Below are 24,797 nucleotides of genomic sequence, written 5' to 3' on the forward strand. Positions count from 1 at the left end.
TTAAAAAACTTATAAAAAAATCTATCAATTATCTTATTTAAAAAAAGAAATGCTTTTTAAAATGAATTTTATTTAGATGATTGGTTTGTTTTGCAATGCACATTAATTATTTTTATATTTAGTAAGATCTAAAAATACACAATCGGCTAATTCTATAAAAAGAACTTGCAAATGTGACGAGTAGACACTTTACGGGTCATTAGTGCAACCTTAGATAAATCAATGGCGACTTACGTGGAGAGTGAAGGAAATGATAAAACAACACTTATCAAGGATTCCAAAGAAGAAGTAAGTAACAAATTACTTTTATACAAAGCAAGGTATAGCTGAACATATTTTGGATTCTTTTTAAATTGCATTTAATGAAGGGCGTTACAGATAGACTAGCGATGCTTGGTTTGTTTACATCCTGTGTGGGGTTTTATCGTTGCAATATACTTTAGTGGTAAATAGCCTGTTTATTGCCCCGTTCAGAGTTTAAAGAAGCACACTTTTGCAATGGAAACAATTTATTCACTTTTTGCGATATTGAAAACGGCGTGAAATAGACTGTAGCGTTACCCTTCTGGTGTCAGTGTGTATTCACAGCACGTGCGTGCAGTTTAGCGTGTCGCTAATGACTACATTTGCACCTAAAGGTACTTGTAATATGCAAATTTTTGTCTTGTTCTTATCTTTTTTAGTGACTATACTATCAGTTTATCATGTTTCTATGATGACAAATTGACATGTTGATTTTTATATAGGCCTAGCAAAAGCATACAGAAATGTCATTAAGATACGTATTTATACTAAACCTCTCTATATATAATAGTGTGGTCTTTAATGACCTCGACCTCTTTTGAATGCCATTGAATGCTATAAAGATTTTATTGAAACAGTATTTATGATTTTCAGAGAATGACTGATATTTTAATGATCAAATTCAGGGAAATATATATTTTTACCTTGGGCAAATTATTTATATAATGTTAATTATTGATACTGTGTCAGAAATTTTAAGGAGGAAAATGATATTGGATTTACCTTCTATAATTTAAAAGTGGATTTTCCACATAAAAAAGGGAAGTCATTAGTTTTATATAAGGTTTCAAGTAGGAAGAAGTAGATTTATTTATCAGTTAAAGACCAACTATGACATGACATGATTGTAGATATTTCTCTTTTTTCTCAGAATGTATCTGAATAATGCATTATTTTGTTCATCTTTTGTTATGTTTTCCAAATCCCTAAATGATCTATATCTTCCTAAGTATTCTCTAAAATTCATGTATTATTTTAAAATATGTATTGTTCCGCTGTTTATCATGACTTTGCTCTCGCTCTCTCTCTCTCTCTCTCTCTCTCTCTCTCTCTCTCTCTCTCTCTCTCTGTGAGAACATTGTTAAAGAGCATGTTACCCAACATGAATTACCATATCTACAGTACACAAAAGTACATGTATTAATATTTTGTGACAGTGAGTCATGTAATTATTACCATGCATTATGAAGAAGGGCTTCACCTCCTGCTGTTGTTACAGTTACATTTAAGATTTGAAATATATATGAAATGATTCCACAGTCTTAATATGCTTGCTTATTTCTTATGATAGTTTTAATTAACAGAAGTGGTTTAGTTCACAAATGCTGTTTTGTATACCTGGCTCCAGCATCACCAACTTTCCTAAAGTCATGTCTCAAGTCTGAGTATTGACCTCATATTTATGCATTTCTCTTTTGAGGATTTAAGTTGAGGTCTGAGTTGAGTGATTTTGAAATTTTGGTGGCGGTTTTGTACTCAATATGTTTATATTTTCTTTAATGTCACGTTTTTTTCACCATTGAATTAATGTAATGGAGCTCTAGGTCCTTATTTCAGGAACTTGGTTTCAGCTGAAGACTTTTTTGGTTGAGATTTCCCTTCTACAAGATTTTAGATGTAGAAAAAATTGTAGATTCTAAAATGATTGACATGATAAAGTGTCAAATCACAGACGAGTTGCCAAAACACATTTATAACAACCAAGAGATTTTAGAGTGAAATATAAACATCATTTTAATCAAACCTGCATAGATATTTCTGTTCAAGCTCATTGATACTGGCACAATGTTGAACTGTGTAACCCTTATGCCTCAAAGGGACACCTCTGGTCTTATTGATTGTACATGTAATTCATAGCAAGTTCTGTAGTTATTTGTTAAAGGAATTTGGATTAATTTTATCCTTTGATATTTCTCAGCTCTTTGGAGCAATTTATTTAGCAGAATTATGCAACAATTTTTGTTTTATCTGTTGTGGTTTTTTTTTTTTTTGCCCTTTAAATTTTTTAATGAAAGGAAAAAAAAGTAATTTTTTTCTTTTTGGTAAAGAAATATGGCAAGGTATTTATTTTTTCAGAAATGGATTAAATTTTTAACTGATAAACAGCTATTAATTGATTTAATACATATTGTGATCTTGAGAAGTAAATAAAGAATTGGTTGGTGCATATCATGCAAGGCTGAAGAGACCTGTTTATGCATTTTCTCATGGTCAGTATGAGTTAATAGAATTAAGATGCACACATTTTAAAATGACAATTTGACAGTCAAAATATCATGACTGACATTTGTTCAGGAAGAAACATCTTTTTATCATTTTACTTCTAAAATCTTTTGGTCCTTTTATAAACTTTGATTTTTTTCAAATACTTTCACTGTCCAAAAAATACCTTAGAATCCAAATAAAGTACATGCGCAGTCTAATAAATACCATACATCTTGTTTCTTGCCAATAAAATGCTTGAATGACTTCCACCTACATGCAGCATGTGTGTACAATGTATTAGATAATGCAGCAATGAATATATACAGTATTGTCTTAGCCACGAAACTGCTGCTGAGGCGGATGACAGATATTGATTTTATTCAATGAGAGCTGGGCTACCAATCCTATTGGTTCTAGGCTTTCATTACCAACAGAGCCATAAGCTTCATCAGTTATCACGTCCCACAGTTCTCTCAAGTAAAGAACACTGCTCACATTCAGTTCTTCCTTCTCTTATTATTGTGACCTCATCCAGGAGTTGGCAAAACAGGAAGAAGTTTAATCAGTGCTCTGTTTGATGGACTGAGTGATTTACTAGGAAGTGGTGCTTTAACACAACAGGTGCTTTATTTTCACTCTCTTCATTGGATTGTTAGGTATTTCATTTTCAAAAAAATATATATATTTTTTGAAAAATTTTGTCAGGTAATGTGAAGATTTAGCCGTAATTCAACACAGAGAGCGTACTGTTAACAAGGAAAATGAAACTTGATTTATTGTCAAGGCTTTAAACAAGTCATTGTGTTTACCCTAAGTCACATACCTGGTGTCCTTTAAAAATTTGGTGTTCTCAGATTATGGGTAATGTTTCTATATAGCGTACTCTCTGATATATTTACTCTTGATGTAATTTGAAATCTGTGATGATTTTACAAGCTGTTGCCTTTAAATAAATGATGAGGTTCAATTTTAATTATGAAATAGAACAGGCATGGTCATTCTCAAGGTCAGAAATCATACATAACATCTCTAGCAAAATCATATGAAATAAGCGGTACTAGCTGGTTTTTATCCCCAGGTATTGAATTATTTTGATCTTTTCAACAAGTTCTATCATTATATAGGCCAATAGGGTGGTACACGTATAAAAAAAATTAGATTTTTATGTGAATTTCACAGACTTGGGTGAATCAGTGTTGTTATTTCAATGTTAAAAGAGATTTTGTAGCAATTAAGTGTAGTTCTAAGATATCAGAGGTCTATTTAATTGAATTGATAAAAAATATTTGGACATAGAAACATGCACATATTCCTTGATGATTGCATGTTTGTGTGTACGGTAGTTGTTTTTAATGTGTTTTTAACACAGACATGGGAGATGCCAATCCTTTGAAACTTTTTATTTTTATGAATCTTTAATACCAGTGAGTGTTTTTGCTAATATCATATTGCTCAAGATGAGTTACGTGAATATTATTATTAAATTAACAGTTGGCGTATTCATGTAAAATTCATCGCAAAGTAACTTTGTATTAATTGATCCATAACAACCATGCATTGAGTGTTTTTGCTTTATTTTAGTTTTGTGTTACAGAATTAGTTCATTTCAAGTGCTTTGTTTTTGAAAAGTTATTTAGACTTGTAAGCACCAATAGGATTCAGGAAAAAATATATATGTTGTGGGATATACAGTTTTATATCTATACCTACATTCATTCTACAAGTAATGAATTGCAGCTTTGTTTAATACGAATGTAGTTGCATAATTTAGAGAGATAAACAAAGACTGAACAGCTGTTTTCACTGCCTAACCCCGATTGTCATGCTCACCTTTTATTTTTTAAACTGCAACACATTTTGTGATTGAAACCTCTAAGATTTTTATTGGCGGTTTATATGCTAAATGTGCACTCCTGTGAGATTTGTGTAGTGAGAGGATATTTACTGTATATGTTAAAGTACATACAGAACAAGGATGTGTAAGACGTGTCTAGTAATGTGACAGTTTAGGAACAAAATGAGGATCCTACATGTATTGAGTATCGCTGGGTTACACGAGTTATTTTAAAACTCTTTATAATACAGTACTCAACCTCAGTATATGAAATGGTTAATTTTGAATTTTGTGCTTTATCAAAATGCAAAATTTTAACTTGTTACCTGTCATAGGTTTTCACCTACAAGTATATGATTGTATCTGTCCCTTTTTTCTCAATATTATTTGATTTCCTGTCAGGATTATGACTAAGAATGAAACTATTCTTCAACTGAATTGGAGCTCTGATTTGTGCTTTTTTATTAGCTCACCGAGCTGAAAGCTCAAGTGAGCTATTCTGATCACATTTTGTCTGTCGTCCGTCTGTCTGTCTGTCTGTCCGTCCGTCTGTCCGTCTGTCCGTCTGTCCGTCTGTCTGTAAACTTTTCACATTTTCAACATCTTCTCAAGAACCACTGGGCCAATTTCAACCAAACTTGGCACAAAGCATCCTTAGCCTAAGGGGATTTAAATTTGTGAAAATTAAGGATCACGCCCTTTTGCAAAGGGAGATAATAAGGAATTTATGAAAATTTTCGAGAAATTTTCAAAAATCTTCTTCTCATGAACCATAAGACCAGGAAAGCTGAAACTTGTGTGGAAGCATCATCAGGTAGTGTAGATTCTAATTTGTGAAAATCATGACCCCCGGGGGTAGGGTGGGGCCACAATGGGGGGGTCGAAATTTAACATAGGAATATATAGAGTAAATCTTTAAAAATCTTCTTCTCATGAACCATAAGACCAGGAAAGCTGAAACTTGTGTGGAAGCATCATCAGGTAGTGTAGATTCTAATTTGTGAAAATCATGACCCCCGGGGGTAGGGTGGGGCCACCATGGGGGGTCGAAGTTTTACATAGGAATATACAGAGTAAATCTTTGAAAATCTTCTTCTCATGAACCATAAGACCAGGAAAGCTGAAACTTGTGTGGAAGCATCCTCAGGTAGTGTAGATTCTAATTTGTGAAAATCATGACCCCCGAGGGTAGGGTGGGGCCACAATGGAGGGTCGAAATTTAACATAGGAATATATAGAGTAAATCTTTAAAAATTTTCTTCTCATGAACCATAAGACCAGTAAAGCTGAAACTTGTATGGAAGCATCCTTAGGTAGTGTAGATTCAAAGTTGTGAAAATCATGACCCCCGGGGGTAGGATGGGGCCACAATGGGGTGTCGAAGTTTTACATAGGAATATACAGAGTAAATCTTTGAAAATCTTCTTCTCATGAACCATAAGACCAGTAAAGCTGAAACTTGTATGGAAGCATCCTCAGGTAGTGTAGATTCAAAGTTGTGAAAATCATGATCCCCGGGGGTAGGGTGGGGCCACAATGGGTGGTCGAAGTTTTACATAGGAATATATAGAGTAAATCTTTTAAAATCTTCCTCTCAGAAACTAATCAGCCAGGAAAGCTGAAACCTGTGTGAAAGCATCCTCAGGTAGTGTAGATTCAAAGTTGTGAAAATCATGACCCCCGGGGGCAGGGTGGGGCCACAATGGGGGATCGAAGTTTTACATAGGAATATATAGAGTAAATCTTTAAAAATCTTCCTCTCAGAAACTAATCAGCCAGTAAAGCTGAAACTTATGTGGAAGCATCCTCAGGTAGTGTAGATTCAAAGTTGTGAAAATCATGACCCCCGGGGGTAGGGTGGGGCCACAATGGGGTGTCGAATTTTAACATAGGAATATATAAAGTTAATCTTTAAAAATCTTCCTTTCAGAAACTAATCAGCCAGGAAAGCTGAAACTTGTGTGGAAGCATCCTCAGTTAGTATAAATTCATAGTTGTGAAAATCATGATCCCCAGGGGTAGGATGGGGCCACAATGGGGGGTCAAAGTTTAACAAAGGAATATATATGGTAAATCTTTAAAAATCTTCTTCTCAGAAACTAATCAGCCAGATGATTCTTTATAATTGTTAAGACTTTGGCCCCAGGACAATTCTTTGGCCTCACAAGAAGGTTCAGAGTTTATGTACGTTTATATCCCATATATAAACAATTGTTAAGGATCTTTTTGAGAACTGCAATACTCAACATATGATATGACTATAAAATCGTCCTGTTAGAAAAGGGACTAATGATTATAAACATAAGAATATCCAGGGGAAAATGGATTTTATTTATACAGGATCAACATGTATTATTGTACATTGTCCAGATAGTTTGTATTATGACTCCATTAAGCTGATTTTATTATACCTATTGTTCCTCAGGTGAGCGATGTGGCCCATGGGCCTCTTGTTCATCTCAATGTCGAATTACCCTTTTCTTTTAAATATTTTTAAACAAGTTGTTAATAAAATGCAGTGGAGTGCAGAAAATCATGAGTGCATGGTAATTCACTGATTTTAATTAAGCACTCAAAATCTTCAAAGAAGCGAAAGGTAATGACATTATATTTAATGTAATTTGTCTCTTGTAGGAGGAAAAGGAAAAAGACAAACCGTCTGGTCTCTCAGTTGAAGAATACAAAAGACTTCATAACATTGGCTCTAGACTGTCAACAGAAAACGTAATCACTTACAAGGAATCTGCGTTTCTCCATTCTTTGAGTTCTGACTCTGTATATCATAGTGTGACTGGCAGCAGGTCTCCAGAGAAGATCAATGACTCGACTAATGCTCTGAATTCTACTGATCAACTGTTTGATTATGTAAAACCTGGCAATTCATCAGACAGGTTCAAGGCATCAGCATCCAAATCGCCCAAAAAAGCAGATAAAAATGTAAAGACTGAGAGTGACAAGGAGTCTTCTGGTAAAAAGACTAAAAAGGAGAAAGTGAGAAGGCAAGAAAGTGTGGAGAAAAATGAAAGAAAGTCTCCCAAAAAGGAGATCAGCCCCCAAAAAGCAGGTAAAACCTCTCCAAAACATAGAAAACGAAAGAACTCTGAACCTACTCCAATGCCGGGTCGTAGAGTAAGAAGAGAGGCCAGCTTAAATGCAATGGCCATGGTGAATATTTTATTTGAGAAAGAACCACCAGCTCCTAAATCTCCCAAAAAACGAAGGTCTTCCCAAGCTGATCTACCTGTTGAGGAAAAAGAAAGTCCAAGTTTACCTAAAGTTGTCAAAAAAGCAAAGAATGTTGAGAGGAAAATTGCAAAGAAATTGCAGAAGAATAAGAATTTGACAAGTTTAAAATCACTTAAAAGTGAGAAGGAAAAAGACAGCAAGAAACTTCTGAAAGCAAAATCTTCACTGTTAAATAAGAAAATGCTCAAATTGAAAGCTAAAAAGAAACTTGAAAAGGCCAAGAAAACTATGAAAACTAAAAATGAAAGTGAGAAAAATTCTCTAGATCCTAGCAAGCCTAGAAAAAAGAGAATTGACACAAAAAAATCGGCAAGAACTGATGAAATTGTGATTCCCAAGAGGAAGCGCTGTTGTTCAGGATCTACGTGTGCCACTTGTTACCAGCCCTTGTCCTGCCAGCACCAGAGTTCTATCTACTGGAACAGCAAAGATATGCCCCACAGTGACAGCATACCCAGATCAAACAGCAACTCCGACTCGGCGGAGGATGTGAAACCGTGCATCAACATGGACATGACCACCTCTGGATATTCACTGTCTCATCTGCAGCACATAGACAGTGCTACTTACGTGAACTCTATGGTGCAGCACCCTGCCATATCGTCACATCGATGTCCCCAGTGTGCCCAGGCGGCTGGACTGATGCCCAGCTGTCAAACGTACGCTCTCAGTGGGATGGGGAGTCTGAGTTCTATGAACCTGTCCGCTGTGATGCCTTACCCACCAGCTTATGGGGGATCCTATCCACTGCCTTATCCAGGAACATCCACTCTACCCCATTGTAGTAAGTCTTGAAATTCGTTTACTTGTCATTCAATGAAAAAATTATATTTCATGAATTAGTCCTGATAAAGATGTGATTGCATGTTTTTTTCCTCCTTGATTTCATTTACTGTAATGGGAATAAAGATTTTGGTAAATATTTAATGGTATGTGCTGCATGGAAGTTTTTTTGACATAGTTAAAGTGGAAATTTTTCAAGAATTTGTAATCATATCTGAAAATTTGTATAGATATACACAACTGCTTTACAGCATACTGATATTTTGCTAAGAAAATTTACTATTAATATTTCTTTATGTTCCATATATATAGCGTATACTCAGCAGAATGTGAATTCTATTAAAAAATGATTTAAAGATATATATGAATTAATCCATGCATTATTTTTTCATGTATATTTTATTGCATGCTTCCTTAAATTAGGAAATGAGTAATAGTTTTCCTTTATTTTTAACCGGGTTTTCCGAAGGGAAAATCTGGCTATTAAAATGGTGAAAATGGCGGGCGGGCGGCTGCCAAAAGGGTACCCTCATTGTACGGATAACTCCTCCTACAGTTTTCAAGATAGGAAGTTGTTCTTTTGCAGATCAATTGTACATATATCAGAGGTGTGCATATTGCTAGGATTTTGATTTCCGATAATTTATGAAAAAAATACCAGCTTTTGAACTTAGTCATTTTTTGGCAAAATATTGCATATAGGGTACCCTCATTGTACGGATAACTCCTCCTACAGTTTTCAAGATAGGAAGTTGTTCTTTTGCAGATCAATTGTACATATATCAGAGGTGTGCATATTGCTAGGATTTTGATTTCTAATAATTTATGAAAAAAGTACCAGCTTTTGAACTTAGTCATTTTTTGGCAAAATATTGCATATAGGGTACACAATTTCACTGGATATGGGTTGACATGGATTATGGAAACAGTTCACATAAAAGAAAATCCGGTTTGCTGTCACATTGACAGCTTTTCACTTGTCTTTCAATTACATTGATTTCATATTAATTTTCAACTGTGATTTTATGCCTGGACCAACAAATTACAAGGTGTTTGAGAGATATTATATCAAGGTTATCAAATATTTAAGCTTTCATAAAGTGGTTTAAGCCTTACAGTCTACAAGAGTCTATATCAAAAGAGAAAAAAATGAATAACTGGTAGCCTTAATGAGTGAATATGATATAAAACAATATTGTGATATCTCAATTGATATTCCTGTCCAAGCATTTATGGTCTCATTTCACATTGGTATTGATTTTATATTCATTTGGGCTCATTAGATCGGATCAAGTGCATGTCTGTCACTGAACCCGAGACTGCCCAATTAAAGCATAGAATAATTCAATAAATCAGGCTAGATTGTGTACCCAGAAAGCTTCTAATTCATTTACTCCTTTACAAATCATGATTGATAAATCATTTTCTGACAAAAGGGTGTTGTGTCTTTGGTTTTTCAGCCTGTCCACAGTGTTTGTACTACTCCCAGCCCAATACAAACATTTCCCATCAGCCACTGCCTGCCAGAGATCACTGCATCTTATCACATCCGCCAATAAGTATTCAGCACATTGAAGACAAACATGTTGAGGACCCTGATGCCAAGGTTGTCGATGAGATTATCGATGTCGGGGTTGAGGAGTTTCCTGTTGTGCCACAGTCTGAAATCATAAAAACAAACAAAGCAGAAAAAATCAGAAAAAAGAGTTCGGATTCCCAAGTCACTAAAATCAAATCAAAATCAGCAAGTGGAAAAGATGTCGCTAAACCCAAGAAAAAATCGTCTAAGAGTGAAGTACAAAAAAGATCTTCTACCGAGTCAAAAGTCAAGTCTCCTACAGCCACTAAGGAGAGAAAGAAAAGCACTTCATCTAAAAAGGAAACGAAAATTCCCAGAACAATTTTTGTGCATGGATGGAATCTACATGGGCCTATGGAGAACAAGAAGATATACAGCTATGTAAGTGAAGAGGCACTTGAAAATTGTGTAATTGAGGTACATTAGAGCACAAAGTGGTTCTATGTGTGAGCTTGTATTTTCAATCACTTAATCTTTAAAAACCAAATCCTTCCATATTTCCTTTAGATTGAAATGCTGCAGCAGATGATTGTCATTTTCCAAAATTAATTTAGTGTTTTCTGTTTAAGATCATGATCCCGGCCTTATTAAAGTGTAAAAATGTCATTTTAGAGTTTGGGATTACTGTTATATACTCAGATAATGATCTCAAAGAATAGGTTAAATTCACCATTGAGTTTAAAATTTGTAATGTTAATACATGTACTGTTATATGAAAAGTAAATGAATTATGTGCAGCAAATAGATAGAAAAGTATTTCATCTTACAAGAATATCATATAATAAAATGGAAGGGGGAGTGCTAGAGAAGTGTATAACTTTTGTGCAATCTCCATTTGTAAAGTCAGTAGGTATTATGATGTGCATTTTGCTTTGGAAAAGTATCACATTTTAATTCTTAAACCGGAATACTGTAGTTTCCTCAATATTAATTCCGAAACAAAGATTTTCATTTAATTATATTTATGTGATCTGTGAATTTAAATGCTCAACAAAGTAAGAAAAGTCTTAAAATCTCATTGAATTTTTTTTCCAAAATTGATGCCAACAATTACATGTATGTATTTATGAAACTACAGTGTATATATTAATTTAAAAGATCAAGAAAAAGAATCTGACTGATTTTGCTGCCATATCACCGTTGTAACTGTTGAAAATAGATTATTGTTATTGAGCTTTTTAGCACTTATAATTAATTCTCAGAGACAGGAAAAAATGATACCGAAAATGAGCGGAATATACTTGTATAAGTACTTCAAATAACTTATTATTCCTTTGCAATAGTTATTCACAAGGCAAGATCTGCTCACAGAAATTTATTATCACAAACCAATGTTCTTTTCTGAAAATAAAATAAAAGGACTATACTTGCTCATGGTAATTAATTGTTGTGAACTAGTTCTTGATTAACCATCTATTTGCAAATAGAAAATCACATATATAATACAAAATTTGGCTCACAGTAACTTAATTGATGGGTTTGTTAGCATATCTTGTTAGTGATTCATCTTTGGAATATTTAGCACATGTATGCAATATACATATGTATCTAAATTAATATGATGATTCAAGAACTACGGTAATTGTAAAGAGTCACTGAATGTGTATGACAAGATCTGCTACCCTAGGGTAAGAAATTGGTAGATTATACAATCATGTACGTGGGGCTTATGACTGTAAATTACAGCCTGAACTTTTTTGTTTCATAGATTACCAAGGCCTTGCACAATATTTTCTATATGGGGGGGGGGGGGGGGGGTCTTTTGAAAACTAGCAACTATTGGTAAAATTGAGAAAAACAGCATACATGTATTTGTCATGCTAATCATTTCTCTACCTGTTTTGTTGTTGTTGTTGATTGAATGTTATTTTTGTCTGGGGCATTGAGAGTTTAGGGACAAAACCAGTGGGGTGGGGGGTTAGAAACTACCTGTTATGTATTAGAAATAGGACCATTTCTATAAATTCAATGGCTCAGTGATAGTTATCTGATTAAAATTCAGCAACATAGCACCCAGCCATTGGTTATGACATTTCTGTCCAGAATGGGTCTAAGATACATCACTATGCGTTATAAGATGGCATCTCTTTGAGCCTCATCTTTTATTTTTCATTTACAGTGTTCACACTTAATCATGAAAAATATATACCATATTTTTTTTTAAAGGAAGAAAACACTATTTTTTCTCTTTGATGCATAACTAACGATTTTTTTCTTCTTATTTGCAGTCTCTGGGGATTTCCTTTGAAGCTCAATGTTTCCAAGCAATAAAACACTCGGATGATGGAGACATCATTCAGGTCAGGGATTGTGTAATATTAAGGTCAGGTCCAAAGAAAACGGACATACCTTTTGTGGCCAAAGTCACCCAGTTCTGGAAGCATCCCCAAGATGGTGAGAAACTAATTTGTAGTGACTTAATTGATCTGAGTAACAGGAATAGCGGTGGTTATATAACTACATGTATATCAAGAGTGTTATTTAATTTATCCATAATAAGGTATACAAGTTTTTACTAATTCTCATGTAGTCGAAATACATGTTTGCTTCTCGGAAACTGAAAGTTCTATCAATGGTAATGATATTTAATAACACACCCTGCTATGTGTTTGCCATCTAAAAATGTTTAACTCCTAAATTTTCAGAAATGTTGCAGATACATTGAATTTATCAGTCCATATATAAGATATTTGTCATAAATTGCCATAAGTGACAGCTTTAATGCAGTGTCTAATTTTGATACATTCTGTGAAAAGTAACAGACATTTGATGTTTTACAGGTGATATGATGATGAGTTTATTGTGGTACTATCACCCAGAACACACAGAAGGAGGCAGGAAGAGCCAGCATGCCACATGTGAATTGTTCGCCTCGAAACATCGAGACGAGAACAGTGTGGCTTGTATAGATGACAAGGGTTACGTTTTGACCTACAATGAATACTGCAGGTGAGAACAGGAGAGCCACATTTAATTTAGTAATCATCTGATAAAGAGATCAGGATGAGCAGGGAAGTGAGGATAACAATAGTGTGATGTGTCAGCTAGCAGTTTTGTGTGGGGGTGTATGTGAAGCTCTGTACAATGTGCACAGTGGCTTTGAAGTCAGCCTTCTGCGATGTTTAGTGTTCCTCATAAATGCATCTTCTGTCTGAGGAGGAACTATTAATGATTCTATTATAACAACAGTTATATTTATGTCTCTGGAGTAAAGTTGTTTAAATTGACATCATCAAATGATAATAAATACAATGTAGCAGTAACTACTTTATTATTTATAGAGTTATATTTGCATCATTTAGAATTTTGTAGATATGAGATAAAGTTTCAATTTTTGATTTACCAGTTATTGTTATTCTGTAGGTTTCGAGCTGAACGACTACGCAAAGAGGCTGATCAACTTCCTCGATCTAAGGTGGTGCCAGCTGTGGAGTACCTGCGATCTAGTCGACTACCCGCCGACGATGCTGACACCAGTGTTGTGTTCCTGTGTCGTCAAGTGTATGACTTTAAGTTGAAGCGCATACTGAAAAATCCATCCTAGCATTGGCTGAAAAGTTATTTTGAGCATGCTTTTGGGGTTTTTTAAGTCAAAATTCCATGATACATTGATGGTGCATTTATCATGATAATTTTTCAAACAATTTGATGGTGTCTTGAAATTCCTGTCTAAAAAAAAAATGTTTATCTACTGGTACATTGTATATATACATTTTCATTGGGTTTTTTTTATCTGTAAGCAATTTGATTAAGTATGGTAATGTATGAGAACATGGATAGATTATGAGAAAATTTGTATTAATTTTTATTTTGAAAACTAATGTATCAAATCAATTCATTTCTTTCATTTATGAAGAAAATGTTTTAGAAGTCTTACTGATTTTTTAAATATTGATTCATAATGCCTGTGATAAGTGTGTATTACAGAAACTGAGCATGCATTATGTTTGTTGAATTTTTGTTTTGATTATTTGCAAAGGGCTCGTGTTATATCTTGCTTTTATCAATCGAAGAGTTACTCAGTATAATTGATCTAGTCCATGTAATCATTTTATATCTCCATAAGAATATATTGAATATGTAATGTAAACTGGATCCTTACTCATTGTGTTATTGGTAAATGGCGGCGTTATGGTACATTTGCATGATTGTGTATATGAGAGTGAGAATTCCCCTTTTGCCTTTGTTGTTAAACTTCCAGAAGCATTTACCTATTTGTCTCTGTCTATATCTGTCTATCCGTCCTTTGAAAACAGATTATAGCTATGTTCTAGATTTTTTGTGTTAAAGTAAAATTAAACTACATTAGGAAGCTGAAAAGCAAGTATTTAGAGTTTAAAAGATTATATCAATTTAACAGATTATAGCTATGTTCTAGATTTTCTGTGTTATAGTAAAATTTAATTACAGTGGGACGATGAAAAGCAAGAATTTAGAGTTTAAAAGATCATATCAATTCTTGTTTTGGTTTTTTCAAACTTAGCTGGGTGTTTATGGAGATTTTCATTTGAAAGGTTTTGATAATTGTTTAGATTAATAGAATTCCAGGTCAGTAGTCATTGCCACATCTGCATAAAAACTTTTTTCATACATATATATTTACCTGGTACATGTACCGGTATATAGAATATATATAGATAATTATCAAAAACATGTACCGCTCTTCACATTTAAACTTCTTTTCAGTTTCCTTATATTTCTGTCCTGTATGTGCATACTGCTCTGGAAGCATCTGTTGCCAACTTTTAACATGTGTTGGGTTTGCATATACGTGTGGTATGTCTGGTATTACTGGATGCAACGTGATAGATTTGGTGGCTTCTTTTCTAAATTAATCAAAGAAATTGCAGTTTAGAATGTATTTTAATTATGATGCATATTCTTTTATATTACATTAAGAGGAGGAATTATTTTAATACCAAAGTAAATATTTTTTAAAGGAAAGAAAGTACAATTTTATATTATTGTATATCCCTAATTAATGTAATCTTTCAGTAATATTTGAAAATAGAAAAAATATGTGCAACATGTTTCAAGATACTGTGAACCCTTTTACAAACTGCATTTATGGTAGGCATAAATTAATGTCATAGAAACTACTTTCAAAGATACATTAAAAGTTTTGGATTTATTCTTTACATGTTTGTTTCATCTTTAAATTATTTTTTTTTAAACTTATTTACATTTGATTTTAAGGTCACCATTCCTCTTGTTAGAGCTCTTAGGCTGTTAATTCTGTTCTTGGAAGTCATTAAATATGACTAAAAAATCCATTTTAACAAAGTCCAAATGTTGAAATTTTTATAAGCTTTATAGGCAGTTTGTAAAATGTTAATGTGTTTTGTGCCTTACTAGTAGCTTGGGCAATAGTTACTTGCATTCCTACTTTATCTAGTCTTTGTTTTGTGTTATAGAGCTGCTAAAATGTTTGTGTATGCAGTGTGCAGTCAATGTTACTCCCTTGTCAAACTTGTTTTTTTGTTATGAGGAGAATAAGATCTTTTATGTGATATAAATGTCCCATGAGAGAGAGAGAGAGAGAGAGAGAGAGAGAGAGAGAGAGAGAGAGAGAGAGATGGAGATGTTGCTGTTCTTGTATGGTTCTGTTGTTATTTGTTCAACAATGAAGAGTTGTTTGTCTTTCAAAGCTGTGTGATTGTTGAGGGGTGGAATGATGAAGACTTCAATTTGTCCATTCCATTATAAAAATGATTTACAATGTAAAATCACAATTTACTCTGATAGAATGTGTAGTTTATTAAGAGGTTCATTTGTACTTGAATCTAGTTCGTGCACATGCATACAAAGTTTGCTGACTGGGTTTGGTAGAATACATGTAATACTAATTCATCCAAATTCATTCCTTGTTCATTAGGGTTTTTTTGCATGTAAATATTGTAATGTGGGTTAAAGAAAATTTTATGTGCAATATAAAACTGTTGTTGATATTTGTTAAGATGAAAGTCATGTAGAATTGTAATGTATTTTGTGGAGGCTTTTTTGAAAATCATGTGTACTTGATTCCCAAAATTACACAAGGAAACAAAATTATTTGTTTGCAATGAACTGTACGGAATTTTGATTTTTAGTAATGACAGTTAACAGCTAACATTTGTAGCTTTTGCTACAAAACCCATGTTCTTGTCTTTTATAAAACTTTTAATTTTTAATACAAAGAACATTATTATTAGTTTGAGACTCACAATTTTTTTGTGAGTATTTGATGCTTTATTAAAATGTGAAAAGAAATAGGAAATTTTTATTTCTTACGGTAATCAATTTTTACACACAAAATCATGGATATAAAGGTGACATCGTCACCTATGGATTATAATGATCATATAATTATCCAATGCTATTTCAAAGGAATTAACACATTGATATTATACCAGAGTTATCAACAACCAATTGTTTTCATTCTTGTAAGATTAGGTACGTATATGAACTACCGGTAATTACTAAGAGGAATCCTTTTACTACATGACATTGAAAATTCTGCACATCAATTACATGTAATAGTATTCTCATAGCCAGCAAATCGATATCAGTCTGTACATTTTTTCTGTGAAGAATCAGTTCTCTGATCAGGGATTTTGAAAGTGAAAGATGACAGGTACAGTGAAGTACTTGTATTTTTAAGCTGAGATTATCACTGTAAACCCATTGCTAGTCTAGCATGTTAATTTTCATAAATTATATGCACAAATGGGAAAACAAAATTCTGAACATTTTTGAGGATAAAGTACAAGAGTCAATTAGCGTACGAGAGACAGGTCCTAGGTTTTAGATGATGAGATCACATAAATGTATAATTGCCATACTGTACAATAAAGTGCTGAGGTAGAATTTAATCGTGTCCTTGTTGGGAAAATTCTTTAAACAATAAATAAGTGAAAGAAAATCGTCTTTTTCTACTTTTGTTTTCTCATTAGGTTTGACCACCTACATACCTATGAACTATACATTTGGTCAAGTACATTTTTTTTGTGCATAAAAGTCTATTAACTTAACAAAAATAGAATTTTGTGTGAAAGAAAATGTACTGTACCTGATCAAACTTAAGAATTTAACTACACTGTATTTCATATGCCAAGTTCAAGCTGATTTCCTTCAAAATGAACACTGTAAATCTGGTGCATGTACATGCATGCCTTCCTAAAGTGTTTTAAAATATGCACTAGTTTCAGATAGTAAACTTACTCTATAAGTAAATTGGACAAACTTGAAAGAATGGCCTGCTAGCACTTTAAGGTCAATATGTGGCATGGGTAGCTTCCTGAAACCCTTTGACCTTAGATTGGCTTAGCATCAATAGGGGCATTCCCCTAATCATAGCATTCTGGTATATTTGATAATCATCCAGCATGTGGATGAATGTTAAGTGACCTTTTGACCTGAATATCTTAGTGATCATCCCATTTTATGATATCTTCAAGCAAGTGACTAACAAGTTATTGAATGGACAATCTGTTCTGCCAAATCACCACCATTTGTAAATTAGATTGTCCTTTTCTTCAAAGGGGACATAACAACAATCCTATTTTTATTATATACACATTTTTATAGCCTGCTTTATGCATTCATCTTAAAACTATAGGTAAGCATATTTACACAATGACCATGTACTATTTTAATTTTTCATTTTTCACCCTTGAAATTACATTGGCAATTCAGAGTCATTAAAATCAGGGGTTCAATACAAGATTTTTTTTCTCATTTCTAAGACATACATGAGTACATGTAAGTACTTTCTTCCAATAAAAAAAAAAAAGAATCTGTAGGATATTTTATTGTTGACTCAAAAATGACTTATTAAGAATTTTGCATTGATCATGGAACAAATATTAATTTTTTCATACACATGTATACACAAACAAGAAATAATAAACTTCTAACAAATATCACATTTCTTTTTTTGCTGTACACAACATAACACATAAAAAGGGGTATACATGTAGATTAACAAAGTATATGTAACTATCCACCAACAGATCTCTGCAAGTCTATATTATCTGTATAATAAAATAAAAACACAGGAATAAACTAAACAAAATCAGACATAAAAAACAGATGTATATCATGCAAACCTATACTATTTTGATGCATGCATGTATGTAAAAAAAAAAAAAGAAGAAGAGAGATTGGAGAGATTTTCTTCTTAAAAAAACAATAGTTATCTGGACTTTGATTCTTAAAACAAATGGGATAGGACAATCCTCAATACACCAAATGTATAAATGATTGTCAACTAGATTCAGTCTTTATTTGAATATTGCAGTTCAACATTACTGGTACATGTACAATGATGTTGATTTCAAGTTCATTTTGAGAACCGAGCTCTTGATATATGAGTGTTTCAGGTCACCTGAAAATACATGTACTACTGAAACAGATATATATGTATATTACTGTTTTTAATGCATTCACTTGTCAAATATTGTCTTTGATGCATCCTTAGCAAATTGATAAAAGATAAGAAAATAATCAAAGAGCCAGATAATGAAAAATAAAGAAAACACTAAAAACAAAATATGATACAAAATTATACATTTACATGTATATTAGCATTAATAATTATTCTAATAAAAAAAAATCTTCAATCTATGACCACAAAATGTACTAAAATCCTCTAAACAACAAACTGATCAAAATACTAATAGCTAATGATAACTAGTTGGTAATTGAAGTAAATGTTTGGTTGGGTGACCAGATTGAGAAATGTAAATATACAAGAAGATGGCAAAAATCAAACAAAAATCTACATTGGATACCTAAATCATTAACTCACACCAAAAACAAATACTCTTGAATATACACATACTTCTAAACAAACTTTTAAAAACAATCATCTTCATGTACATGGCAGTTAACACAAATATACAAAGAATTTACATACATTACTGCATGTATTCACCTGTGTATTACCTACATGTAAATCACCAGTATATCATAAGAACAGAGAGAAAAAGAGATCGAGAAATTTCCATATATTACCGGTAAATGATAAAATAAAACTTGAAATCATTTTGTTTCCATTACAGTGTAAATTGTTGTAATTGACATCAAGCAGAAATAGCCATGTTTACAGTACATGTATTAATGACATACACAATCAGATCTTTTTTACACCCATGCAATTAAACAGCACTCAACTAAACCCAAAACATGAAAGACAATGGTGAACAGTTTGCAATTGAACTCATATATAAAAATTTGCCCTCCTAAAAAGTTGAAGATACAAAATACACTGTAAATAATCACGTCATTTAATACATTGGTAAAACATGTCCCTGAACAAACTTCAAGTAGGAATGTCAGATCTTTGAATATCATTTTAAAAAGTCTTAAAATAAACTTTAAAAGAGATTGATACTTATTATTGACTTCTGATTGTTCAGCAGAGACAGACAAAGTTGCTGGAATATAAGCATGAATGTGAGAGATTTACAAGATCATTTCCTCTTGCATGTCCCTAAAAAATTCCTGAAAAGAGAAAAAAAGACCTGTGAAAATCAAACTACTGTATTGATGAGAAATATACCAGTACTCTACAAAGTTCAAATACTTTTTTTTACTGACAATTATTTAGCCCATTTGAATACTCTCTCTCTCTCTCTCTCTCTCTCTCTCTCTCTCTCTCTCTCTCTCTCTCTCAAAAGAAGAGTGTTGATCATAGAATGGGCTGTCAGCAGGTGTATCTCTATCTTTAGTTCAAACTATTATAATACATGTACTCACTTTATAATTTCTGGTAATTCTGGAGCTTGAAATATATGTTTATGTCCATATCCAAAGGAGGCTTTGAGGGGCACAAACTGGAGAGGACCACTGCCCTTAGGCCTGTTCTGCTGGGCAGATTTATACAACTGGAATCACAAAGTTCAAAATGTGAGAGAGTATAGAATAAAACGTTGTGTTTCACATTGGTTTTACATGGTACTGCTGACAAAAATGTTAATGCTAATATACTCTGCTAAAAGTTCAGTTAAAATGATACACATATACTTTCATTTTTAATGCGTATATACAGGTACATGCACATGTACTTGAATTTTAAAAATTAAATTGACTATGTTCATGATAATTATATATCTAATTTTTGAACCAGATGGATAAGCAATTTCTGGAACTACATGCAGTGTACATGGTAATGAACTAAAATAGCAGTACTTACTTTTAGTCCAAGATCGTAAGGAATAACTAAATCATCTTCTGCGTGCATTATTATCACTGGGGATTTTACTGCAGCAATGCTGTTGTGAAAATTGAGTATATTTATAGCACATTTAACTCCTTGTAAATCTGACACTTCATTACTGTAGTACATAAAGGGTTTGATAAAGCATGTAACTCAAAGTTACTTGGTATTATATATTCATAAAGAAATTGGTATTACTGCATGGTACTATTTTAAAGACTTAACAGCATTATTCATGGATATGTGTATGAAATTCAATTCACACTCCTCAAAAAACTTTTGCTTTTAAAACTGCCGTATGTCCTGTTTTATTCATGTTTATAATATAAACTAGTCTACTGGTTCAAACTCATAATCCCATTTTATATGTGTGTTCCAACTCATAATCCCATTTTATATGTGTGTTCCAACTCATAATCCCATTTTATATGTGTGTTCCAACTCATAATCCCATTTTATTTGTGTGTTAAAATGGAGTATGTTATCCAGCAGTAATAAATATGATAAACTTTACCATTTTTCATATACATGTACCATCTCATATTGCCCCCTTTGGACTTAATTCTTATACATGTACTGATATAAGTATCTTTAGTTGATTTAAGATGTGGTAATGAAATCTAAGCATGCAAAATATCTGATTAATAAAAATTGTCAGAAAGTTAGTACATGTACCATACCATAATTATTACTTACTTTTCATCGCTTGTAAAGAACACATTGTTTTGAGCAACAGAATCCAAAATGAGCTTTTTATAGAAAGGTATATGCTGAAATGGCTGGAAAAAAAACGCATATAAAATACACAAATAAACTTCAGGTTTTCATGTACATGAAAATACTTTTAGCTATTTGCCCAACTTGAAGTTCTGTATTTAATGTAAATTGAAATCATATTGAACATTATCTGTACTCATTGGCTATCAAACTCACTGCTGCAAATGGATGGCTGAGGGCAGCATCTCTAATGTTGTTGAAGGGAGACTCTAATATAACTCCATGTGGGTCAACTCCTTAAGAAAATAACATAAAGAATGATTTAGAGATTCTGCATATTAAATCTGTTTTTTTTGTTAACCAAGTCATTTTTTTCATCGTTAATTTTTTCATAATGTAATTTATAAAACATACTGTCTATCTCCTTCTGTATATCCTTTATCATTCCAATAATGATAAACAAAAATATTGAAACCAAATTTATTTTAAGAAAATAATGAGTTTTCTCCCTTTGATCACAATGTTAAGGTTCATACCTTCTTCACATAAACGTTTAGCTAACTTGGTTGTAATTCTGAAAAAGATGTGATTGATAACTGCTTGATCAATGATGAAATCCTCGAAATACAAATTTTAGTATAGACATACGAAAACAAAGCCTTATTACAATGTATAAAGACCGACTTAAAAGAGTGCAGTTTAAAATAAAAAATATCCAAGCAATCTTGCTATAAACTGTAAACCCAAACACAGGAGACATATTCCTGATGATAAAGTGCTCTTCAGTCTGATTAAATAATTAGATTGATATCCCTTCTCTTTTCACAAACAGATATAAGTAAAAGGGGACTGTTATGTTCAAATGAAGTTGGTTTACAGTAAAAAAAATCAAAGTCTTTTAATGCAGCTACTTGTATACAACATTACAAGTAGCAACAACTCAAAAGACTTTGATTTAAGTATAACCCACTCATCTTATGGTTAAACTGTCCAATTCCCTTCCCCTTCTAATATTATCTTTTAAAACTACAACTAAATCAATGACAGATAACATACGCAGCTCCTAAAGAATGTCCCCACAGCACCACTTGAGAGGCCCCACTTCTCTCTTTGATCCATCGGTACATGAAATGGCTATCATCCACCACTCCATCTTCCGAGGGATGACCAGTTGAATCAGCATATCCTAAAAAATGTTCAAAGATTTTTAAAAAAAAATTCATGTTAAGTACACAAATATCTGTTTCACTCTGAATTTATTTGGTAATATATAAATAGTGCCTGTTTGGGAGGGTAACAGTTGAAATTGACACCCCGAGAAAACCATTGTCAACCGACGCGAAGCGTCGGTTGACAATGGTTTTCTCGGGGTGTCAATTTCAACTGTTATCCTCCCAAACAGGCACTCTTTATTCTGTTATACTGAATGTCTTTTTTAAAATTTTTAAGAAAATTTTACTGCTTTTATATAGGAATAACGTGAATTCTACAGCGAACCGTACGCGCATAATTTTCGCGCATGTAACATTTTTTGATGTTACCCGTTGCCAAGTGCGTTGCTAACGCTGAGGGTAATATAAAATATTATTAACTGCGTCTTAACCAATCAGATTTCAGTATTAAACATGAAAGTATAACAATAACTAATAACGGCTCCTTTGTATTTCATATACCTTACCTCTATAATCTATGGTAACAACATGAAAATCCAGGGATGTCAGTAACTTCATTAACTGAACTCTGTGCCAGCCGCCTCTACAAACAACAAATCAATCCTTGTGAAAATATCACAAACAAGATGTAGGAATAATATCACAGCTAAAATAGATTTTTCTTTAAAGTTCTATTAAACACTATACATGACATACAGTATTTCAATTTTTTTCAAGAAATGATATCTTGTACATCACATGTATATTTTTTTTCATGCTTTATATCAATATTGAGTCAAATTTTACCCAGTAATCTAGTAATAGCAATTGGAAAGTCAACTAAAGTGCAAAGGAGTGCTTGTGACAAGTAGTGTGTGGAAAGTGTTATGATTGCATATTTATATTACAGCCTACCCTTTCCTCTAATCATTGGCCATAAAAGAGGAAACTGAAAAAAATAGGCATTAATTCAGAACATGACAAAGCCATAAAATGTTTGCAGCTAAAGCTAACGAACCTTGTTCCTGTAGATCCATGCAGGTATAAAAAGATGGGATGACCACTGCTTAATTTTGATTCAAAATCCAGTGTTTCATTTCTAATTAAAGATTTTGGAAGAAGATGCCTGAAAAAAAAACACCATCCAATTTATATTTTTTAGGTTTATATGAGAATGAAAATTAAAAAAAATATACATGTTTAATTACTCTTACAATGATTCAACTGTTTGAAAAGATGAATGTCAAAACTGATAAGTGTATGCATATTATAAAACTAATTTCATCAAGACATATCAAAATACACTGCAATTTACCATGCTCCTATTGTAATCTCTTCATCTACATCAAGGTAAAAATTCCTAACTCCAGTTAGTCCTAGTTCATCTGGTTTAGTAACATCCATAAATGGTGGCCAACACACTAAAAGTTTAATAACGATACATCACAAATAAGCCGTATGTACTAATCGCAGTTGCATGTAACATTTCTATGTGTGAATAATACAACGTTACTGTTAATTGTTATTTGTGAAAAACAATGCTATGATCAAACTGAATTCATAATGTATTCATTTTTAAGAAAATATTTTGATTTATGAATAATACTGATTTCAATAGAGCTGAGTTCTACAAGTTTATTGAAAACAATCAAATACTCCAGCTAATCAATATTAATGCTTACCAAAATTAAGGAAGATGAGTTTTTCCTGAATTCGGGGATAAATTTTCATAACTGAGGGGAACACGACATAGATGAGGAATAGCGAGAGAACCAGGTATTTAGTTGTTTTAACTACAGCATCAAATACAGGTCTGAAAAGATCAAAATATAATTTTTAATAAACGCAAAAGCAGTGCTAAATATTTTGATGGTATGTGTAAAGTGAACTAGAATCGGACATCAGTCTTCATAGACCATTGTTCAGTGCTAGACTATGAGCACCTGACATCTTTGTGTGTGTGTGTGTGGGGGGGGGGGGTGTTATAGTTTGATTTGATCCCCAAGTTCATACATATTATTGTATCTTGTTTCTTTATTCCTTGTTGTTATGATGTTTACATTATTTTTTATTTTTCATTCCAACACCCATTTTTTATATTAAGATTATCATTGTTGCTGACAATGCATTATTCATGATCATCCACATAAATTAGCTGCAGGTCTGTAGCTCCTGATCTGAAAAAAAATTTGGGTGTTCTAGTTTGATTTGATCCCCCAATTACATACAAACTATTATATGTTGTTTGTTTGTTTGTTGATTACAATTATGAGGGGGTGGGGGGGGGGGTAAGTTTGTACCTAATGTTGCATGCTGATCATGCTTATGACTCCAGGACATGTTATTGCAAACTTGTCAATTTAAAAAGAATAAAATTAAAATCAAAATAAAATGACATAGCTAAAGGTTGTATCCATAAACAAGGATACAATGATTTTCTTTGCATGTGCCATGATCATGATGATGTGGATTTTATAGAAAGAAAAACTTTACCTCTCCGAAGTTTTTCCGGCTCTTAACTTTTGCGGCGACTTGGTGGTCTCCTCTGGTACACTGGGCGCACCTTGATATTGTTCGGAAGCAATATTTTCATTCATCTTTTAATAGTATAACTATCTGTCTGCTTTGTTTATTTGGACTTTGGACTCCCAAGTTTTCACCGGAAGTCACAATTTTTATTAGTTTGTTCATAAAAAGGGTTAGGTTTAAAGTTGTTCCTAAACACATTCGTATTAAACATAATACAGTCGTCAGAAATCCTTATTATTTTAAACAACTTTT

The 24,797-nt window shown here is 32.8% G+C and overlaps 2 protein-coding genes across 3 annotated transcripts; one reads left to right on the forward strand and one right to left on the reverse strand.

Moving 5' to 3' along the window:
* Window positions 1-128: 128 nt before the first annotated feature.
* Window positions 129-16,504, forward strand: LOC105347677 (bromo adjacent homology domain-containing 1 protein). 2 transcript variants are annotated; one of them, XM_011456845.4, is made up of 6 exons: window positions 129-288; window positions 6,977-8,372; window positions 9,832-10,331; window positions 12,179-12,344; window positions 12,731-12,899; window positions 13,314-16,504. In XM_011456845.4, exons 1-6 carry the CDS (start codon window positions 223-225, stop codon window positions 13,492-13,494), a joined length of 2,478 nt encoding a protein of 825 aa, XP_011455147.3. In that variant the 5' UTR covers window positions 129-222; the 3' UTR covers window positions 13,495-16,504. The 2 variants fall into 2 exon arrangements, with proteins under 2 accessions (XP_011455147.3, XP_034325982.2); XM_034470091.2 differs by lacking the exon at window positions 129-288 and adding an exon at window positions 6,841-6,888.
* Window positions 16,505-17,723: 1,219 nt separating this feature from the next.
* On the reverse strand, window positions 17,724-24,688 carry LOC105347679 (lysophosphatidylserine lipase ABHD12). The gene is made up of 12 exons (XM_034470095.2): window positions 24,510-24,688; window positions 23,699-23,829; window positions 23,332-23,437; window positions 23,035-23,142; window positions 22,544-22,620; window positions 21,922-22,051; window positions 21,402-21,439; window positions 21,082-21,161; window positions 20,845-20,927; window positions 20,125-20,203; window positions 19,689-19,816; window positions 17,724-19,433 (listed from the first exon to the last, which is right to left on the reverse strand). Exons 1-12 carry the CDS (start codon window positions 24,611-24,613, stop codon window positions 19,403-19,405), a joined length of 1,095 nt encoding a protein of 364 aa, XP_034325986.1. The 5' UTR covers window positions 24,614-24,688; the 3' UTR covers window positions 17,724-19,402.
* Window positions 24,689-24,797: the final 109 nt, after the last annotated feature.

The sequence above is a fragment of the Magallana gigas genome, chromosome 6, assembly GCF_963853765.1.
Source record: "Magallana gigas chromosome 6, xbMagGiga1.1, whole genome shotgun sequence".
NCBI classification, from domain to species: Eukaryota; Metazoa; Mollusca; class Bivalvia; order Ostreida; family Ostreidae; genus Magallana; species Magallana gigas.

What these genes read in the sequence shown, in the direction of transcription:
- LOC105347677 (XM_011456845.4), top strand. Translation starts at nt 223, where the DNA reads ATGGCGACTTACGTGGAGAGTGAAGGAAATGATAAAACAACACTTATC. An exon ending in CTGGAAGCATCCCCAAGATG is followed by an intron (nt 12,345 to 12,730) that starts GTGAGAAACTAA and finishes GATGTTTTACAG; the next exon opens with GTGATATGATGATGAGTTTA. An exon ending in ACCTACAATGAATACTGCAG is followed by an intron (nt 12,900 to 13,313) that starts GTGAGAACAGGA and finishes GTTATTCTGTAG; the next exon opens with GTTTCGAGCTGAACGACTAC.
- LOC105347679 (XM_034470095.2), bottom strand. Translation starts at nt 24,613, where the DNA reads ATGAATGAAAATATTGCTTCCGAACAATATCAAGGTGCGCCCAGTGTA. An exon ending in GGACATTCTTTAGGAGCTGC is followed by an intron (nt 21,440 to 21,921) that starts GTATGTTATCTG and finishes CATCTTTTTCAG; the next exon opens with AATTACAACCAAGTTAGCTA. An exon ending in CTTACGATCTTGGACTAAAA is followed by an intron (nt 19,817 to 20,124) that starts GTAAGTACTGCT and finishes TTGTGATTCCAG; the next exon opens with TTGTATAAATCTGCCCAGCA.